We start from the raw sequence: 16,172 nt of genomic DNA, 5'->3' as shown, positions 1-16,172 counted from the left end.
TATAGATGTCTTTCTAGCTTAACTTAGAATTTTGAATGGTCCAATAAGTTTTATAGCCCATAAATGTTAATAACTCAAATAAAGCCTAAATCAATACTAATTCTAACAAAAGAAATTCAATTCTTACACTAGGAATAATAACGTTGGATATCTATTAATCTTAGTTTTGCGTTGATTTAGATAATGAAAATACATAATTTGGTTTATTTCTTTAATATCTAGTCATATAATTAATACTTTTTAGCCGTACTTATTTTAACATGACTAAGTACCTTTAGGGTATGTTTGGAAAGCAATTTGGTAACTGGAATTGGTGTATAAGGATAGTAATTACACAACCTAGTAATTACACAATAGACGACCTGTTGTTTGTCATAACGTAATTACAGTGTAATTACAAGCAAACTGTTTGGTTGTAATTACACAGTTAGAATTAGTTTTAAAATAAAAATTAATATTTGACAAATATGTGCCTTTATAAATGATATATTAAATTAAGTATTTAAGATACATATTGTTTCTTGAAAATATATTAATTAATAATCACATATTTGTAAATAATAATGTAAGAATGATTGCTTATAATTTTCAAATTAATAATGGTTTAATTTATTTTATTATAAATATTTAAAACATACATTTTGTAAGAACGTCATGGGATAGATCTTTGACAAAAAGATTAGCATTTATATATGTAAAATGTCATAACATTATTCAAATGTTTGACAACAAAAATAATCTATCAATTGTAAGTGAAAAATGAACAACATGCAATGTAAAACAACAAGTGAATAGTACTAAAGAAAATAAATTGAAATTAAAAATATAACCTAAATTCAAAACTCAAAAAAAAAAAAGTTTAATATGATATTTTTATGTCAAACTCCAACATAACATAACAAAACTTCACAATAACTTAAGTAAATATAATTCAAAAGAAAGTGAAAATATATACTATAATCTACAACCTCACTCAACAACGGAATTCTACTCTACTAACATCACTTGTTGTATTGTCAAGTTTGTTAATGACTCATTCTCTCTAATAGTATGAATTGTAGTTTCAAAAACTAGAATAATAACGTAGTTACACTAAATGAAGAAAATAAGAAACAAAAATTTAAAAATTCGAACAACTACGTGAAATCACAAGAAGTAAAGATTGGAAAATAAGAAGAAAGAAAATGAAAGATAAATAATATATAATAAAAAAATTAAAATGTAAAAATAAAAAAGAAATAGAAATAATAGAAATAAAAATGTTTTAAAAAGAAAAGAAATAAAATTAAAAATAAAATAAGTTAAAAAGTAACCCCGTGATTACAAGATAATTACACCCAATTCTCAACCCCCTTTTAGAATTAGAGAGTGTAGTTATTCCCTCTCAATTACATGCTGATCATGTAATTACTAGGCCTGACAAACATGTCAAGCTGTGTAATTACACCAATTACACTCAATATTAATTACATGGGTGACTTTCCAGACATGCCCTTAGATTTTGATCATTTTTATTATGGCTTAGCGGTTTCATTATCTTTTTTGTTGAATATTTTAACATCATTACTCATCTTACATTTTGTGCTATTTTCTTCAAAATCACCATAATTAAGTAGTTGTGTCTTACTAGGACTACAGTAATATTTAAAGCCCAAGTTATATGTTTTGTGCGAAGACTTTACCCGAACTAACCTGAAAAAACAAAAAAACCCAAAGTTGAAAACCACAACTTTTATTGGTCTGGTTTGGTTTGTAGATTTACACACCCGACACAATTGATTTGGTTTAGTATTCGAAACAACCCGATCCATGTACACCCTAGCGTTTGATTACACTAAGATTTGATTTCCTAATTTTACTAGACTACTACAGGCATTGGAAGATACTTTCCTAGAGGTATACTTCTCTTCCATGCCTTCAAGTACTTGATACATAACAAAAGTAGGGGCATTACACAAAAGGACTTGTTGATCACTCGGATCTCCAGTTGCTCCTTGTTGCGCCAGCAGATGAGCTACTTTATTCCCTTGCATGAAGCAGTGGCGGATCAACGGATTCCCCGGTCTCTTCATCAAGTACCTGCATTGAGTAAGCAAAGTATCATACACCGAGGAGTTAAGAGTGAAGGATATTTAACACCCCTGTGGAATCAGTTTCAATTTCCAATGGAGCGTCTGTTGAGATCCAATGCCTTATGACGGCCTTGCACAACTGCAGTGCAGGTCTATGTCCTTTATTTAAAAATGTTTTGATTAAATTCATAGAATTTATATATACTTTGTTTACTTTTTGGAAGTTTTTGGAGATGGAGATACGGGTCAAACAGAAAATGTGACGCAAAGATTATATTTGTACGACCCAATTTGCTTTAGCCGCAATGATAACTAATCCTCAAATCTAGGCGAACCAAAAACTTACAACTTCCATCTTTGTTATGAAAGACAAGTATAAGTTTGAAAACAAACGTAGAGACGTGCAGAAAGACCATAAACATCCATAAAAACTAGTGCTACAAGCCATGAGCGGCTAAACTGAAATAAGTACAATTGGTCTCAAAAATACAAATATTGTTCGAAGGAAAGAACAATAAAGGCAATAAAATAAAGGGGAAACTGCAAGATGCAGCGAAGCAACAGCTCCCACAACAGTCTTCAATCAGCTCCTAACTCTGCTCACTTGGTCCACTCACGCATGAATAGGTATTTGGACAAAAAGTGCAGCAAGTGTAGCATGAGTACAATAATACGGTACCTTTTTTAATTTTTTTATTCTTTTATTACATGGGGATAGGGGAAGGGGATTACAACGTGGGGATTCGAATTCTCACCAACAAGATGAAAATTCAGGTAGCTAACCAATTGAGCTACTAGATCCCTACTACAATACGGTACCTAATAAGTATCATCAGTCGCCCTTAACAAGGTAGGGGCGAGGGTTGACTCAAAATACTTACTTAATCAACATGTACAACAGATATTAAGCCATGATAGCAAGAGATAAAATGCACACAACATTTTGGGACCCATTTGGCCATAAGAATTTTTCACTTTAGTTGGAAATCAACGTTTGGCCATAAAAACTCCAAATACAACTTGAAGGTATATTTGGAATTTGAAAAACACCTAAAAATCTATTTTCACTTTCAATACATTCAAACCACCAAATATTCTTTGCAAAAACTATAACCAAACAATCTTCAGCTCCAACTTCAAAATTCCAAATAACGTGAAACATATTTGATTTTCATGGCCAAACGCCTACTTACAGTAAAATGCAAGCAACATGAGTCAAAATCAACTATGCATGATAAAGACTCAACATCACGGTTCAATTGAAATTAACAGTTAGGTGGTGTCAATATAGAAAGCACCACATCACGGCTTCAGTTCAATTGCATTGAAATACAAAGTTTTAAAACTTGTTACAACAAGTACATCGTTCTTATAAACTCCCTCCAGATGAAAAAGAATGTCCACTTACCCTTTTTTTCTTGAGTCAAAAAGTGTGTCCACTTATCAAATCAAGAAAGAATTTACCTTATTTTTCTAGATTTGCCCCTATTAAGTGCTATGTGATCAAATCCTAATACGTATTTAATTAGGGGCAGTTTAGTCAAATTACCTCTTTTTGTCTAGGAGTTCGTATTTTCTTAAGGGGTGTGCAAATGGCTAAGTGGACACTCTTTTTGATCCGAAGGGAGTGGTAAAAATATGTCAAACTTTGTAAATTTTGTTTTTCCAGTTATAAGTAATATATAGCAAAATGTTCTATCAAAGACCACCAGGAAGGAATGTTATATGCATAACATAATTTACTATTCCTTTTCTGATGAATGAACTTGTGACCTCACAAATATTAACATATCCAGCAATTGTTCTCCATGCAAGAATATTTCAACTATTCTTCACACAAGTGTTATGCAGTATTAATTCAAGTCCACTTTCCCAAATTAAGCTCATTGTGCTGACATTCCATCTCTAATTCCTTAGTTGAATAAAAAATTTAACCACCACAAACATGAGTTAACAAGGTCCCTAGGGAAGTGGTTGTGGACATAAAGGATTGAGGAGCACAGCCTATAGAGGGAGGTGATGGTAGAAAAGCATGGAATAGTGAAAGGGGAATGGAGCACTAAATGTGTAGTGTAGTCTGTGGAGGAATATTGTAAAAGGATGGAGAGACTTCTGCAGCAGCATCACATACAGGACAGGGGTTAGAAGCATAGTTAGCTCCTAGTGTCAGAGGTGGTATGGGGAAAATACGTTGACTCACACTCAAATACTTGCAGAATATCGTGCCAAAAGGAGATGACCACACAACGGCTCTAGAGGTTACAAGAGGGAAGACTTGATCTATATTTAGAAGGAATCTACATAACACGCCTAAGATTGGAAGAATGTTGAATTTCAATGCCCAATTGAAAGGCTATACAAGTACATAACCTGTGATAGGTGTGAGGAGAGAAAGAGTGTACTTGGTAAAGTCATATTACTATAAGCTCTTAGTTAGGGAAGAGTTGGGTTTCATGCACTCCTTTTTTTTTTTTTTTTTTTTTTTTTTTTTTTTTTGTAATCATGGAGTTCGAGCCCGTTTGCGCGCACCTTGACTAATTCCAAGGAGTACCTGCTACCTCCCACCAGCACAAGTACGGATAACTTTTTCTATTAAGGCATAGACAGATGTGGAGAAATTACCTAGTATTTTTTGCCTCCGCTGGGTTTGAACCTTAGAACTTTGGTTTTAACCCACTTTATTGACTGCTAGGCTACACCACTGAGAGTTGGGTTTCCTGCACTTATCAGTTTGGATTTCCATGGTTCCAAGAAAAATATGTTTTTTCACTTGGTTGGCAGCAAGGGGAGGGATACTCACAATTGAGAATTTGAGGAAGAGGATTACATGTCAATTGGTGTTTTATGCGCAAAAATCTGATGAAGACATGGACACCTCCGCATTGTCAGGTGGCAACTCGCTCGTGATGGGAGATCTTTAAGATGGCGCGGACTACAACGGAAGATGCCTAACACATTGACAGAGGCCCTATTCGATTGGCCTTTTAAAGAAGGAAGAGAAGACAAGGGCGAGGGATGTGTCTTGCTAACACTCATGTAGGTCTTATTGAAGAAGAGAAATAAAAAGAATTTTTTTAAGGGATAGGAAATGACTGCATATCTTAGGAATGGCCTCCACTTCAAGATTTTTTTGGTGTACCATGAAGATCCAGTTTGTATAGAAGATTTGGTGATTTTGGAAGAGAATCATATTTTGGTATACTGCTGATATTTTCCATCATTATAAATTATTAACCTTAAAAAAAATCAAGCTAGACGTTTGGTTAACTAGATGTCTCACACCCACCCTTTACATCTAGTTGACGTTTTGAGACATTAGTCAACTCGTATTATTGCAAAGACTTACCCATATTCTGACCCATCAAGTTTTGTAGCTCTAGTGTTTTGAGCGATGCATTAATGCCTGATCTCCTATTGGTCCTAGTAATTAGTATGATAGACAACCAAATGGCAACCCAATTACCAAAGCCACCTACTATAATAATTTCATAAACACGTAGTGAAGATGCGGGAAGAAAATAAAGTCGCTCTATGTACACTAAACAGGCAGATAACAAACCACCAATTCAAGGACCACGAAATAGGGGCTTCTCACTCTAATATGACCAATAAGCTAGACAAAATTTATGGAGAAATGCTAATGCAAGAATACCTGATTCTTTCGTGAAAGATATTTCTGCCCGATCAAGATCATTTTCTCAAAATGAGATTTAAGTGTATCCTCTTCCATTGGCCCCTGCAAACGCTTAAACAATTGCCTGGCACTTCCCTGAATGATGTTTAGCATGTTCATTCAAATTACTGAAAAAGGGTAAAAAGGTTAACATCGAGGTAAGAGACAAAGGAAAAGAGTTGTTGAACCTTGGGAATGCCAGGTAATGTTGAAGGATAGGGTTGAGATGATCCTGAATCATTAGCACTATCAGCGCCACTACTTTTGTCCATCAGTATTTTATGTCGTTCTTTGCATTCCTTTGGCTTGCGGTAGATACACTGCACTTACTCAAGACGACTCTTTAGGAGCAGTGAAAAGATAAGGCAAAAGAAAGATTTAAAAAAAAATAAAAAAAATTAACACAGAGTAAAGAAAAAAAGATAAAAGAAAGATTTAAAATCATCTACTGTTAAGAGTAGTCTAGATAAAAAATGGTAAGAGAACTCTTGAATATGCTCACCTTGAACTGTAAAGTACTATTGAAAGCATCACTTACAAGCTCCCAATTTGGACCCATGTCATGCACCAGGACAACGAGTGCCTAAAATTTTGATGTCAATCAAATTAATACACATCATGCCAGAAGAATTACATCGACAAAAAAGCAGAAGTAGGTATATATCAAATACGTTAATGGTCAAAATTACCCTCGAACTATTCGAAATAGAGGATGTATACCCTCCGTTTGGTTTTGGTACCAAACGAGCCCTTGCCGTCTAACGAAGGGGCCACAAATGCCCTCGCTTTTAACGCACCGCCAAGAAATCTGACTAGGCAGTCTGACATGATAAAAAACACTGGCATGGCTGTCCACCTAAGCAGTCCACGTGGCTAAAACCCTCTCCCCTTTAAATCCATGCTTTCTTCTCCAAATTAGAACCCTAATTTCAGAAAAAAGTTTTCTTCCACACTAATTTCCGAGTAGGTGTAATAATGTGACTAAAACTTGAAAATGAGGACATTTGTAATACTCACATGCTGGACACTTCATTTACTATATGATCAATATATCATCTTTCTTCACTTACAAAAAAAAAAAAGTTCTTTCCCCTAGATGGAATCGGAAAAGAGCCAAATATACCCCTGCACTATTGGAAAAGGGCCAATTATGCCCCTCGTTATACTTTGGGTCCGAATATACCCCTACCGTTATACTATTGGATCAAATATACCCCTCCTCCGTTAAAGTTGTCCAAGATGGACATCCAATCCTACGTGGCACTAACATTTCATGAGATGAATGCCATGTGGGTATGACACCTCATCACCCCTAACCCATTTTACCCCTCCCCTCTATTTATTCTTCCACCACTAAAATTTCCTTCCCCTCCACCACCATTACCGCCACCATTTATTTGTCTAACTTGAAAGATGAAACTTTTAAGCCTAGTAACATTTACATGCTATTGGAATAGCTTAGCTAAACATTGTGAACTCTTTTTGTAGAAGTTTTATCCAATTAGGTTAAGCACGACGTTTATGAAATTTTATCAAGATATACGAAAGGATAGAGGGGGGAGCAACAACTGGCCGATGAGAGCCCGCCGATGGTATTGGAGCAGGGGAAAGTACGGACCAAAAGAAAAAGGAAACTAAAGGAAATGAAAAAACGGAAGTTCTGAGCATTCATGTTTTTTTTCCTATTCTGCTTACATCAGTGGAGGATGGATGCAGCCTTATTGATTGGATCCAGTCAAAGCTAATAATTTTTTGATACAACTAAATTCTAAATTCAAATTCTTAAAAGTATGGATTCAATAGAAACTAAAATTGAACTCGTTAGTATTATTACGAAGATTTCCAATCCATTGCCTTCTTGTTGTTCAAGATAAAACTTGTAAAATTTCTACAATATTGTTCGAGATTTCCAACTGAATTTAGTGGGGAAGAAAGTTTTTTCCTGAAATTAGGGTTCTAATTTGGAGAAGAAAGCATGGATCAAAGGGAAGGCGGTTTTAGTGGACTGCCTAGGTGGACAGCCATGTCAGCATTTTTTACCCAGTTGGACTGCCTAGTCAGCTTTCGTGGCAGTCCGTTAAAAGCAAGGGCATTTATAGTCCCTTCGTTAGACGGCAAGGGCTCCTTTGGTACCAAAACCAAACGGAGGGGATATGTGATCTATTTCGAATAGCTCGAGGGTAGTTTTGGCTTCCGTATCAAATAAAAAAGAAACCAACCTGGTCCTCGAATAGTGACCACGGACTTCTTGAACCTGCTTGTCCAACAGACATCTGCATGAGATTGCAATAATCAACTTCATGCTTATTAGTGGATAAATCATCAGATATTCATTCCAACAAACAAAAGCACTTGAAACAGAACAAAAGATTCTAGCATACACAAGTACCTTCAAAGTATTGGCTCTGCTACCCTGATCCCTACCACTAAGCACTCTCATGAATTTATTTGGGTTGGACGTGTTACTCATCTGGGAAGCCACTGGAGATGAGACAAATCCACCCACAGGACCAAAATTTTCAGAAGAATTTTCAAGTGATTGCCTCATCATCTTTGGCTTCTTTGCAATATATTGACCGAATAAACCTTCAATAAGAAAGTGTCACTATACAAGAAGAAGAAGTATTATCAAGCTCTTAAACCGATGCGAAGTTAGCGATAAAAAACACCATTACTACCATTAGAATCGAGTTGATGGCTCTCCAATCTCTTTCAGGAAGTGTCCCGTTGAAACCAAACAAATTATAAACAATCACATGGCTGTTAAAGAAATGTGTGTGCCTACCTTGGTGTGTGTATACGTAACATGACATAACACAACATAACATACACACACTGAGAGAGATCTGGTTATCAAGACAGTGTATATTAGCATTGCCATTCTTAAAACCATCAAAAGGATGATACCACATACTTCTCCAACATGCTGAAATTTGAGTCATCAACAGCAAACAAAAATTGTATTACACAAAATTGGGTTCTGCTAATCACGGCATATTCACATACTTCAAACAGCAGGATCAAAAGTAGTTCATTCCTGATTGCATGTTGACCTAGTGGCACGGCATTTTCATGACTACACAACCAGGGGCGGATTTAGGAGGGATGGAGGGTGTTCACCCGAAGACCCTCGGCGAAAAATTACAGTGTATATATTGGGTAAATTTTCTGTGTTTATGTACATATATAAGTTTTGAATACCCTGAACAAATGCAAAAGGTCAGCTCAAGTGGTCCATGGTGTTCAAAATTCTCTCCAGCGTTCCAAGTTCGATTCCCAGTGACAACGTCATTATTTATGTTTAGCTCTTGTTCTTTTTTTAGAACCCCTGAGTGAAAATCCTAGATCCGCCACTGTAATACTAAAGATGCTTGAAAAGACCCGAGCATTTTTGCAACTTTTCGTCCATGTCTTCACTCATTTACACAAAAGCACTATAATTCTGTGATCATCAACTTCAAACAAGTCGAATGAAAAGCAAATCAAGATCAAAGACAAAATAGTTTCATTTTTCTTGACATGCAGAGCAACAACAACTTGTCACGTAAAATTAAGCTTTTCTAAACAGTTTAAGAAATATATGCACAATTTTCCATTCTTATGAAATAACCCCTAAAAGAACAATGACGAACTCTAGGGTTTGCAAGAAAATAAACAAAAATCCAAACTCTAGGGTTTGTAAAGCTTGGGAATCAAAATAAATACCTCAATTGTGAACACCTGTGCCAAAATTGCAGTTAAGATTAGCAATGCAAAGGTTTCTCCTTGTTCTACGGTTTTTATTTGATGAAAAGTACCTCAATTCAAAGCAAAAGATATTTGATGCCAATACAATTTTATTGTCATACTAATCCATGAAGTCGTAAGACTTAAAAAGGTTAAATTTGCTCATTTATATATTTTTGTAAACTAGTCTATTTCATAGTATCATTTTTAGAGTGTACTAAAAATAGCTGATGCATGCATATTTGAAACATATTTAATTTAGTTATAAAGAAAGAAGGAATTTATTTAAATTAATACTTATATACTACCAAAATCTAGCATTGTCCCATAACCTTTAACACCTTTTTTTAAGAATAAAGTCAAAAGGTATACTCCCCGACAAATTCTTATCTCCTTTCTTTTAGCCATCATACCATCAATTAAATTCTGGTATATCTACCTTTTAAATTTGACTGCTCCAATAAATGATGTCGGAGCAACATTCTTTCATTAACTTTATTTTTTTTCATATTTTCCAACCGTAAGAATATCAATTGTGTCTTGGTACAGTTGTCTTCTCAAAGCTGATTGTTCTTTTTTGAAATATTCAGGACTGATTTTTTCTATTTTAAAAGCACATGTCATGCAAAAAACTTCAACTTCATTATATACAGATATAGATAATATTATTACTACAACATCCAGTGTAATTCCATAAGTGGTATATGGGAAGGATAGAGTGTACACAAGTCTTACCCTTACCTCATGGAGGTAGAGAAACTGTTTTCGATAGATCATCAACTCAAGCAAAGCATTTCAAAGTAGTTTGAAAAAAGAAAATACGAAAGTGAAGAAGACATGGCAACTAATAAGGAAAGTAATACATAGCATTCAGAAAAAGAAAAAAAATAACAGTAACAACAACGAAATAATGTGATAACTGAAACACAAAAAACAGCAGGTGGTAACATAGATCGGAAAAAAAAAATACGAGAATATGCTAATACAACTGGTAAGAAAGGAGCAACAGATAAACAGAAATGACAAATACGATGTTTCAAACTACCATCAAGCCCAATCCCAAAGAAAACCGATACAACACTTAACCACTTATTAACCTTTTATCCTAATTTACGACCTTCATACCCTTCTATCTAAGGTTATGTCGTCGATAAGCATATATGACATGTCCTGTTTAATCACCCCCTTCCCAATACTTTTTCAGCCTACCTCTATCTCTCTTTAAACCCCCATTTACAACCTCTCACACCTCCTCACTGGAACATATGCGCATGACATCTTCACATGTCCATTATTGGTTTGGTTATTTTATCCTGCGTTTAATTATTTGATTGTCTGATCACCAATTGAATAATTATTTGATTATCTGATCACCAATTGAATAGTATCTATGAATTTAGGATTGAACTCGGGAAATGAAATCATAGATTATATATAGGATAAAATAGAGCTTGTGCTTAAACTAGGGCATCGAAGAATGGATTTGCATTTAGGATAGGGAAATTCTTACTCGCCTTGTTTAGTCATATCTATTATAAATGCATTCTTATTATTGTTAATTTCATAGGGATATAGGTGTTAGAACAATTTGAATAGGTGAATAGGAATTCGGGAGAGCCCTATGAGCAATATTAACCATGTGACTAGTAAATTAGATAATTGAAATTGCCAACTAAAGTGGATACTTAACGGGATTGAAGATTCTACCCGTAACCTTGGAATATCTCTTCCTTCTGATAAAGGCAAAAGCATACTAGTTTAGCTTACGAATTCTGTTTTAGATAATAAACTCAAATCTTGTAAAACTTCTATAGATATACTACGACTATTTAATCTAATTCAAAAGGTTAATTAGATAGGTCCTCATGGGAATAATGATTTTCTTATTATTATATTACTTGTCGATCGTGTATACTTGCGTGTGCTGTGAATCCAATCAATAAACATGCATAACTAATGTGCCGGGCTGAGTCGACATCAAGGGTAAAGCCTATATTGGCGCTCCAATGATTTCCTTGAACAAAAGTGTTATGATGTTTCTAAATAAAAAATATTGATGAATAAATGTAATCTCATGAAAGAAGAGAGAATTAACTACATCTAGATGCTTTATATACCAACATGCATTAAATCCTAGGCCAAACTCATCGACAGACACCTGTAGTCGTCCACTTCTTTCACTTGAGCACCTAAAGTGACTCTTGTTCCATTTAAACACTTCAGGTGGTTCATTCCTATTCCACTTAGACACTTTTTTCACCGTTATCGGAGCAAAACCAACACCAAAGGGAGCGCCACCTCATTGCACATCCAACCAACCCAAAAGCCCCAATTTTTAATGGTCAAAACTCCACGAATTTATAAATTAGTGAATTTACAATTAAAATGAGTTGACACAATTTAATTGAGTTGACACAATTTAAATGAGCTGACACAATTTAATTGGCCACTTAATCCACGTAGGAGATGACTGGTGTTGGTTTTGCTCCGATAACGGTGCAAAAAGTGTCTAGGTGGAATAGGAATGGCCCACCTGAAGTGTCTAAACGGAACAAGGGCCACTTTGGGTGTTCAACTGAAAGAAGTGGATGACCACAGGTGTTTGTCGATGGGTTTGGCCTAAATCCTATTAAAAATTTGGTAAGATCTGTTGTATTTCAGTATTCGAAAAATAATCTAAAACAAAATCTGGAAAGAGAGGAAAATAAATTCGAGTCCACTGAATTCACAGTGTGTCCTTATGGAAATTATTTCCCTTAATGTACCTGAGATTATGGAATATATCCTCCTAGGATAGAACGAATTAACTCACCACCACAGCGATACCTCAAATCATGACGAACGGCGAACGCAACAGACTGCAGAAATCACACACAGAAAAATATTTGAAGTGTAGAAAAGAAAGAAAAAGATGATCACAATTTTCGTAAGTAAAATATGATGGAAATGACTAAGTATTTATATCCAACAAAGTAAAAAAAAGAAGAATTTCTCTCCATAATATTAAATCAAAATGAACATTAATAATCTTAAGTCAACATGCACATAAAAAAAATTCCCTCAAGCATTTTGACGTTAGAATCTTATTAGCCAGAATTCATGCCAAGCAATCACTATTAACTGATGCCAAATATTTTTTGCACAAAGCATCCAGGAGCACTCAACTTTTATCTCCATCAAAGCCACTCCAATTATCCTGCAATGATGCGACGCAAGACAGTTTTCTTGTTGTCAAACGCGGCTTGTGGTTTTAGCAATTCCTTTGAAGTGTCTTTATCCTGTGATTGATTTCATTTGCTAGATGATATGCAAGAATGACATGAAAGGGTTCTCCAATATCAAATGTTCAAAACAACATCTTCTCAAATTGTAACAATGAAATCAGTTACTAAAGACACCATGCCATTATTTTTAATTTTATTTTTTATGGATCTGCCAATTAGCATTCAACCTTTCTATTTTATCAAATAGCTTCAAGACAATCCTTGTATTAACCGGATAAAAGTAAGGTAGAAACTTGTTTGAAAGTTGTCACGACCCAGCCCCGTGGGCCGCGACTGGTGCCCTATTTGGACACCCAAACTGACTTACGTACCAGATCGACATATCAAAGATTTACTCAGACTTAACATACGTTATTTCAAACAGATACTAAGAACAAATGTCATCTTAAGCGGTTGCCCGTACAGAAATATCATATCAAATCCAGTAGGCTGGCGGAACATACATCGCCCAGATATACAAACATATACAAACATATGGGCCATTTGGCCATAACAGCAACCGGGACCGCTTAAGGCACAGATCATAAACAGAGACGAACAAACATGACCCATGACCCACATATATGACTACAGGCCTCTACCAAACATAACAGAAACATATGATGGGACAGGGCCCCGCCGTACCCCAGATAGTCATACATATATACAGAGACATATACAATGAAAGGTCTTTACCACAAATATGGGCTCCGAGTCAAAGGAGCACTCCAGAGTAGCAGAATGTATCCTACACTAGCGAGTCACCAGAACCAACGTCTGTACCTGCGGGCATGAAACGCAGCCCCCGAAGAAAGGGGGTCAGTACGAAATATGTACTGAGTATGTAAAGCATGAAGTACAGTAATCCAAATCAGAACTGAAATAAGGAGTATGGAAGCGGTTACAACCTCAGTATATCAAACCTGTTTTAAAAACATACGTAATGCAAATAACAATCATGCATAAGGCTCAAGAACGTGGTCGCCACTCCGACACTGGCGCCACAACACATCATACTCCAGAAGGTTTCAAATCTCCGTACAATCCCCGAACATATCATATCATCATATCATATCACACATCAGAACATATCATATGCCATATCACATCATAACGCCGTATGTAAGAGGTACCCGGCCCTATGGCGAGGTCTCGGGTACCGTAACACATCATACTGCCGAATATAACATAGTGCGCACGATCACAAAACCAACCCGGGATCCGGCGAACGATATCATAGTAGTAGGCACGAGCGGAGTAGTGCGGAAAACATATGCATATAAATAAACAAATTTCAAAACTCGATGAACAAATATATTTACGGCATCCGAAGGCTCAGAAATCAGTTTCGGGTCAATCGGAGTTAGTATACGAAAGTTACAAACTTTTGAAGTACAGAACTTTCTAAAAGCATTTCAGAAGCTCTTTTCGGAAATTCAAGTGACATTCCTATTAGGGGAACTTTCAACCATTATTATGGAGCAAATCAAATGGAGCCTTTTAGATCATATGTACGTATCAAAATATAAGTATCCAAAACTTTAGCCATATCAAATATTTTTCGGGCATCATTGTGGGTCACATATTCATACTAGGAAACTTGCGGATAACATTATGGATCAAATCAAATGGGGACTTTAAGACCATATTTTCATATCGAAATATTCATCAAAGGCTTTAGTTTTCTCGTTTTTCTTTCGAACAACATTCAGAACATAACAAATAGAATATTTGAACATCATGGAATATGTATCCAGCCATGTGGAATAACTTATGGAGGTCAAAGATGTTAGCCAACCTAGTGGCTCTAAGAATAGGATTTTTCTTTATAAACATACATATACATTTTGTTTCTTCCAAAAGGATCATGCCAAAAAGAAGGAACGGTAGGCTTTACATACCTCGATCGCTCGCTAATCAAATTTCCGAATCAAGTCTCGGGCTCTCCAATCTCTACAATAATATTATCAATTTCCAAATATTAGCTACAAGTACTTAGAAATTCAATTCTAACTAGTACTTGTCTACAGAAATTTCGGCAGCATCTCCCCTGTAAATTCAACATCCTCGAGAATTTAACTCGGCCAAATTCATCAACAACCACACCAACGATACCAACAACCATAATAATAGTCATCAAGGATAAATTCAAAACACACTCTAGCATTAGTAACCTTATTTTCAACATAATTCATCGACATTCAATTCAACTACGAATTTTTCAAGCCGATATCGACACTTACATATTCATTACTAATTCAAGATCATTCAAGTGCAATTCAAAAACATTTCATACAATTCTACAAAATATATTCAACAATCCCGCCAAAACCATATTTCACCCGAAACCGCCAATCCTCGACACGAACATTCACAACACATTTTATCTTCCAATTTCATCAACAACAACAACAATTTACACTTTAACAACTCCATTCCCATAATTACATAAAACTATAATAAAATTACAACAACTTACAACAAATTCTCATGTCAATCTTGAACCATTATTCTTCCATTTACATCACAAGGTCACAACAATACAATTAACAAGCTAAATAAAATTAATCCATCTCCTCCTCATCATAACAACATCACACGGCCACCTATACCTACACACACCCACATGGCTCACTCAACACACAACAACTCCATGATTTTCATTCAATTCTACTCACTATATCATATATAAATCTTCCATAACAAGAAAAGAGTATAATTCTTACCTTTTTCCCATTTTTTCACTTGATAAAAAAAGTACTTTCTTGCCTCAAAATTTATATCCCGTTGAAGAGGATCTTGAACTTAGCGGGAATTCAAGAAGAAATAAATTTTTTGCATCAAAGATTTGGGCTTCAAGATTTTTTTTTTCTCTTGCTCTAGCCGACCCCGACCCCCCCCCCCCCCCCCCATTGCTTTGCTCTCACTTTGGTTTGTCTTGAAAGTTCTAAAATATGATGACTAGGTAATGGACCCTTCTATTTATTTGTCTTGCATTTAATTTCTCATGGGCCTTGGGCCAAAAAAAAATTCTCCTCTTGGCCGGCCACTTATGGGCCATTTTTTTTTTCATTTTTCCAAGCCCAATTTCTTTTGGTCCATATTTTGTAATCCACGAAACTAATTTCCGAAATTCCCAATTTTTCCCTTGGCCTTCCTCCATATTTCCACATCAACACTTCATGAACAACACATATATATATTGAATAAAAATCAAATATGGCCTTATTTCTTACAAGTCAAAATTATTTCGAATTTTCCGAAGGTGCAAAATTACGGGATGTAACAAAAGTCATCAAATTCTGCTAAAAAGTCCATTGAATATTTTCCATTCTACATGGTCAAAATACCCTTCACGCCAAACGCATTTGGAACATATAAAAAGAAAATTACCCACTATCATTTACTTAATTGAGATGGAAATTGAATTAGCTTTGA

At 35.3% G+C, this 16,172-nt stretch overlaps 1 protein-coding gene and 1 long non-coding RNA gene across 2 annotated transcripts; both read right to left on the bottom strand.

Moving 5' to 3' along the window:
- Positions 1–1,716: 1,716 nt before the first annotated feature.
- Positions 1,717–9,707, bottom strand: LOC132610082 (chromatin modification-related protein EAF1 A-like). Its single transcript, XM_060324337.1, has 7 exons — positions 9,451–9,707; positions 8,135–8,331; positions 7,965–8,018; positions 6,248–6,328; positions 5,934–6,065; positions 5,725–5,841; positions 1,717–2,079 (listed from the first exon to the last, which is right to left on the bottom strand). Exons 2-7 carry the CDS (start codon positions 8,294–8,296, stop codon positions 2,020–2,022), a joined length of 606 nt encoding a protein of 201 aa, XP_060180320.1. The 5' UTR covers positions 8,297–8,331; positions 9,451–9,707; the 3' UTR covers positions 1,717–2,019.
- A 2,316-nt stretch (positions 9,708–12,023) lies between these two features.
- Positions 12,024–15,605, bottom strand: LOC132608930 (uncharacterized). The gene is made up of 4 exons (XR_009570616.1): positions 15,461–15,605; positions 14,636–14,687; positions 13,431–13,517; positions 12,024–12,329 (listed from the first exon to the last, which is right to left on the bottom strand). It is a non-coding gene; the product is annotated as an uncharacterized LOC132608930 (long non-coding RNA).
- Positions 15,606–16,172: the final 567 nt, after the last annotated feature.

Source organism: Lycium barbarum, chromosome 9, assembly GCF_019175385.1.
Source record: "Lycium barbarum isolate Lr01 chromosome 9, ASM1917538v2, whole genome shotgun sequence".
Taxonomy (NCBI): Eukaryota; Viridiplantae; Streptophyta; class Magnoliopsida; order Solanales; family Solanaceae; genus Lycium; species Lycium barbarum.
The sequence above is the reverse complement of the archived record's forward strand: the minus strand, read 5'-3'. Positions and strand labels throughout refer to the sequence as shown.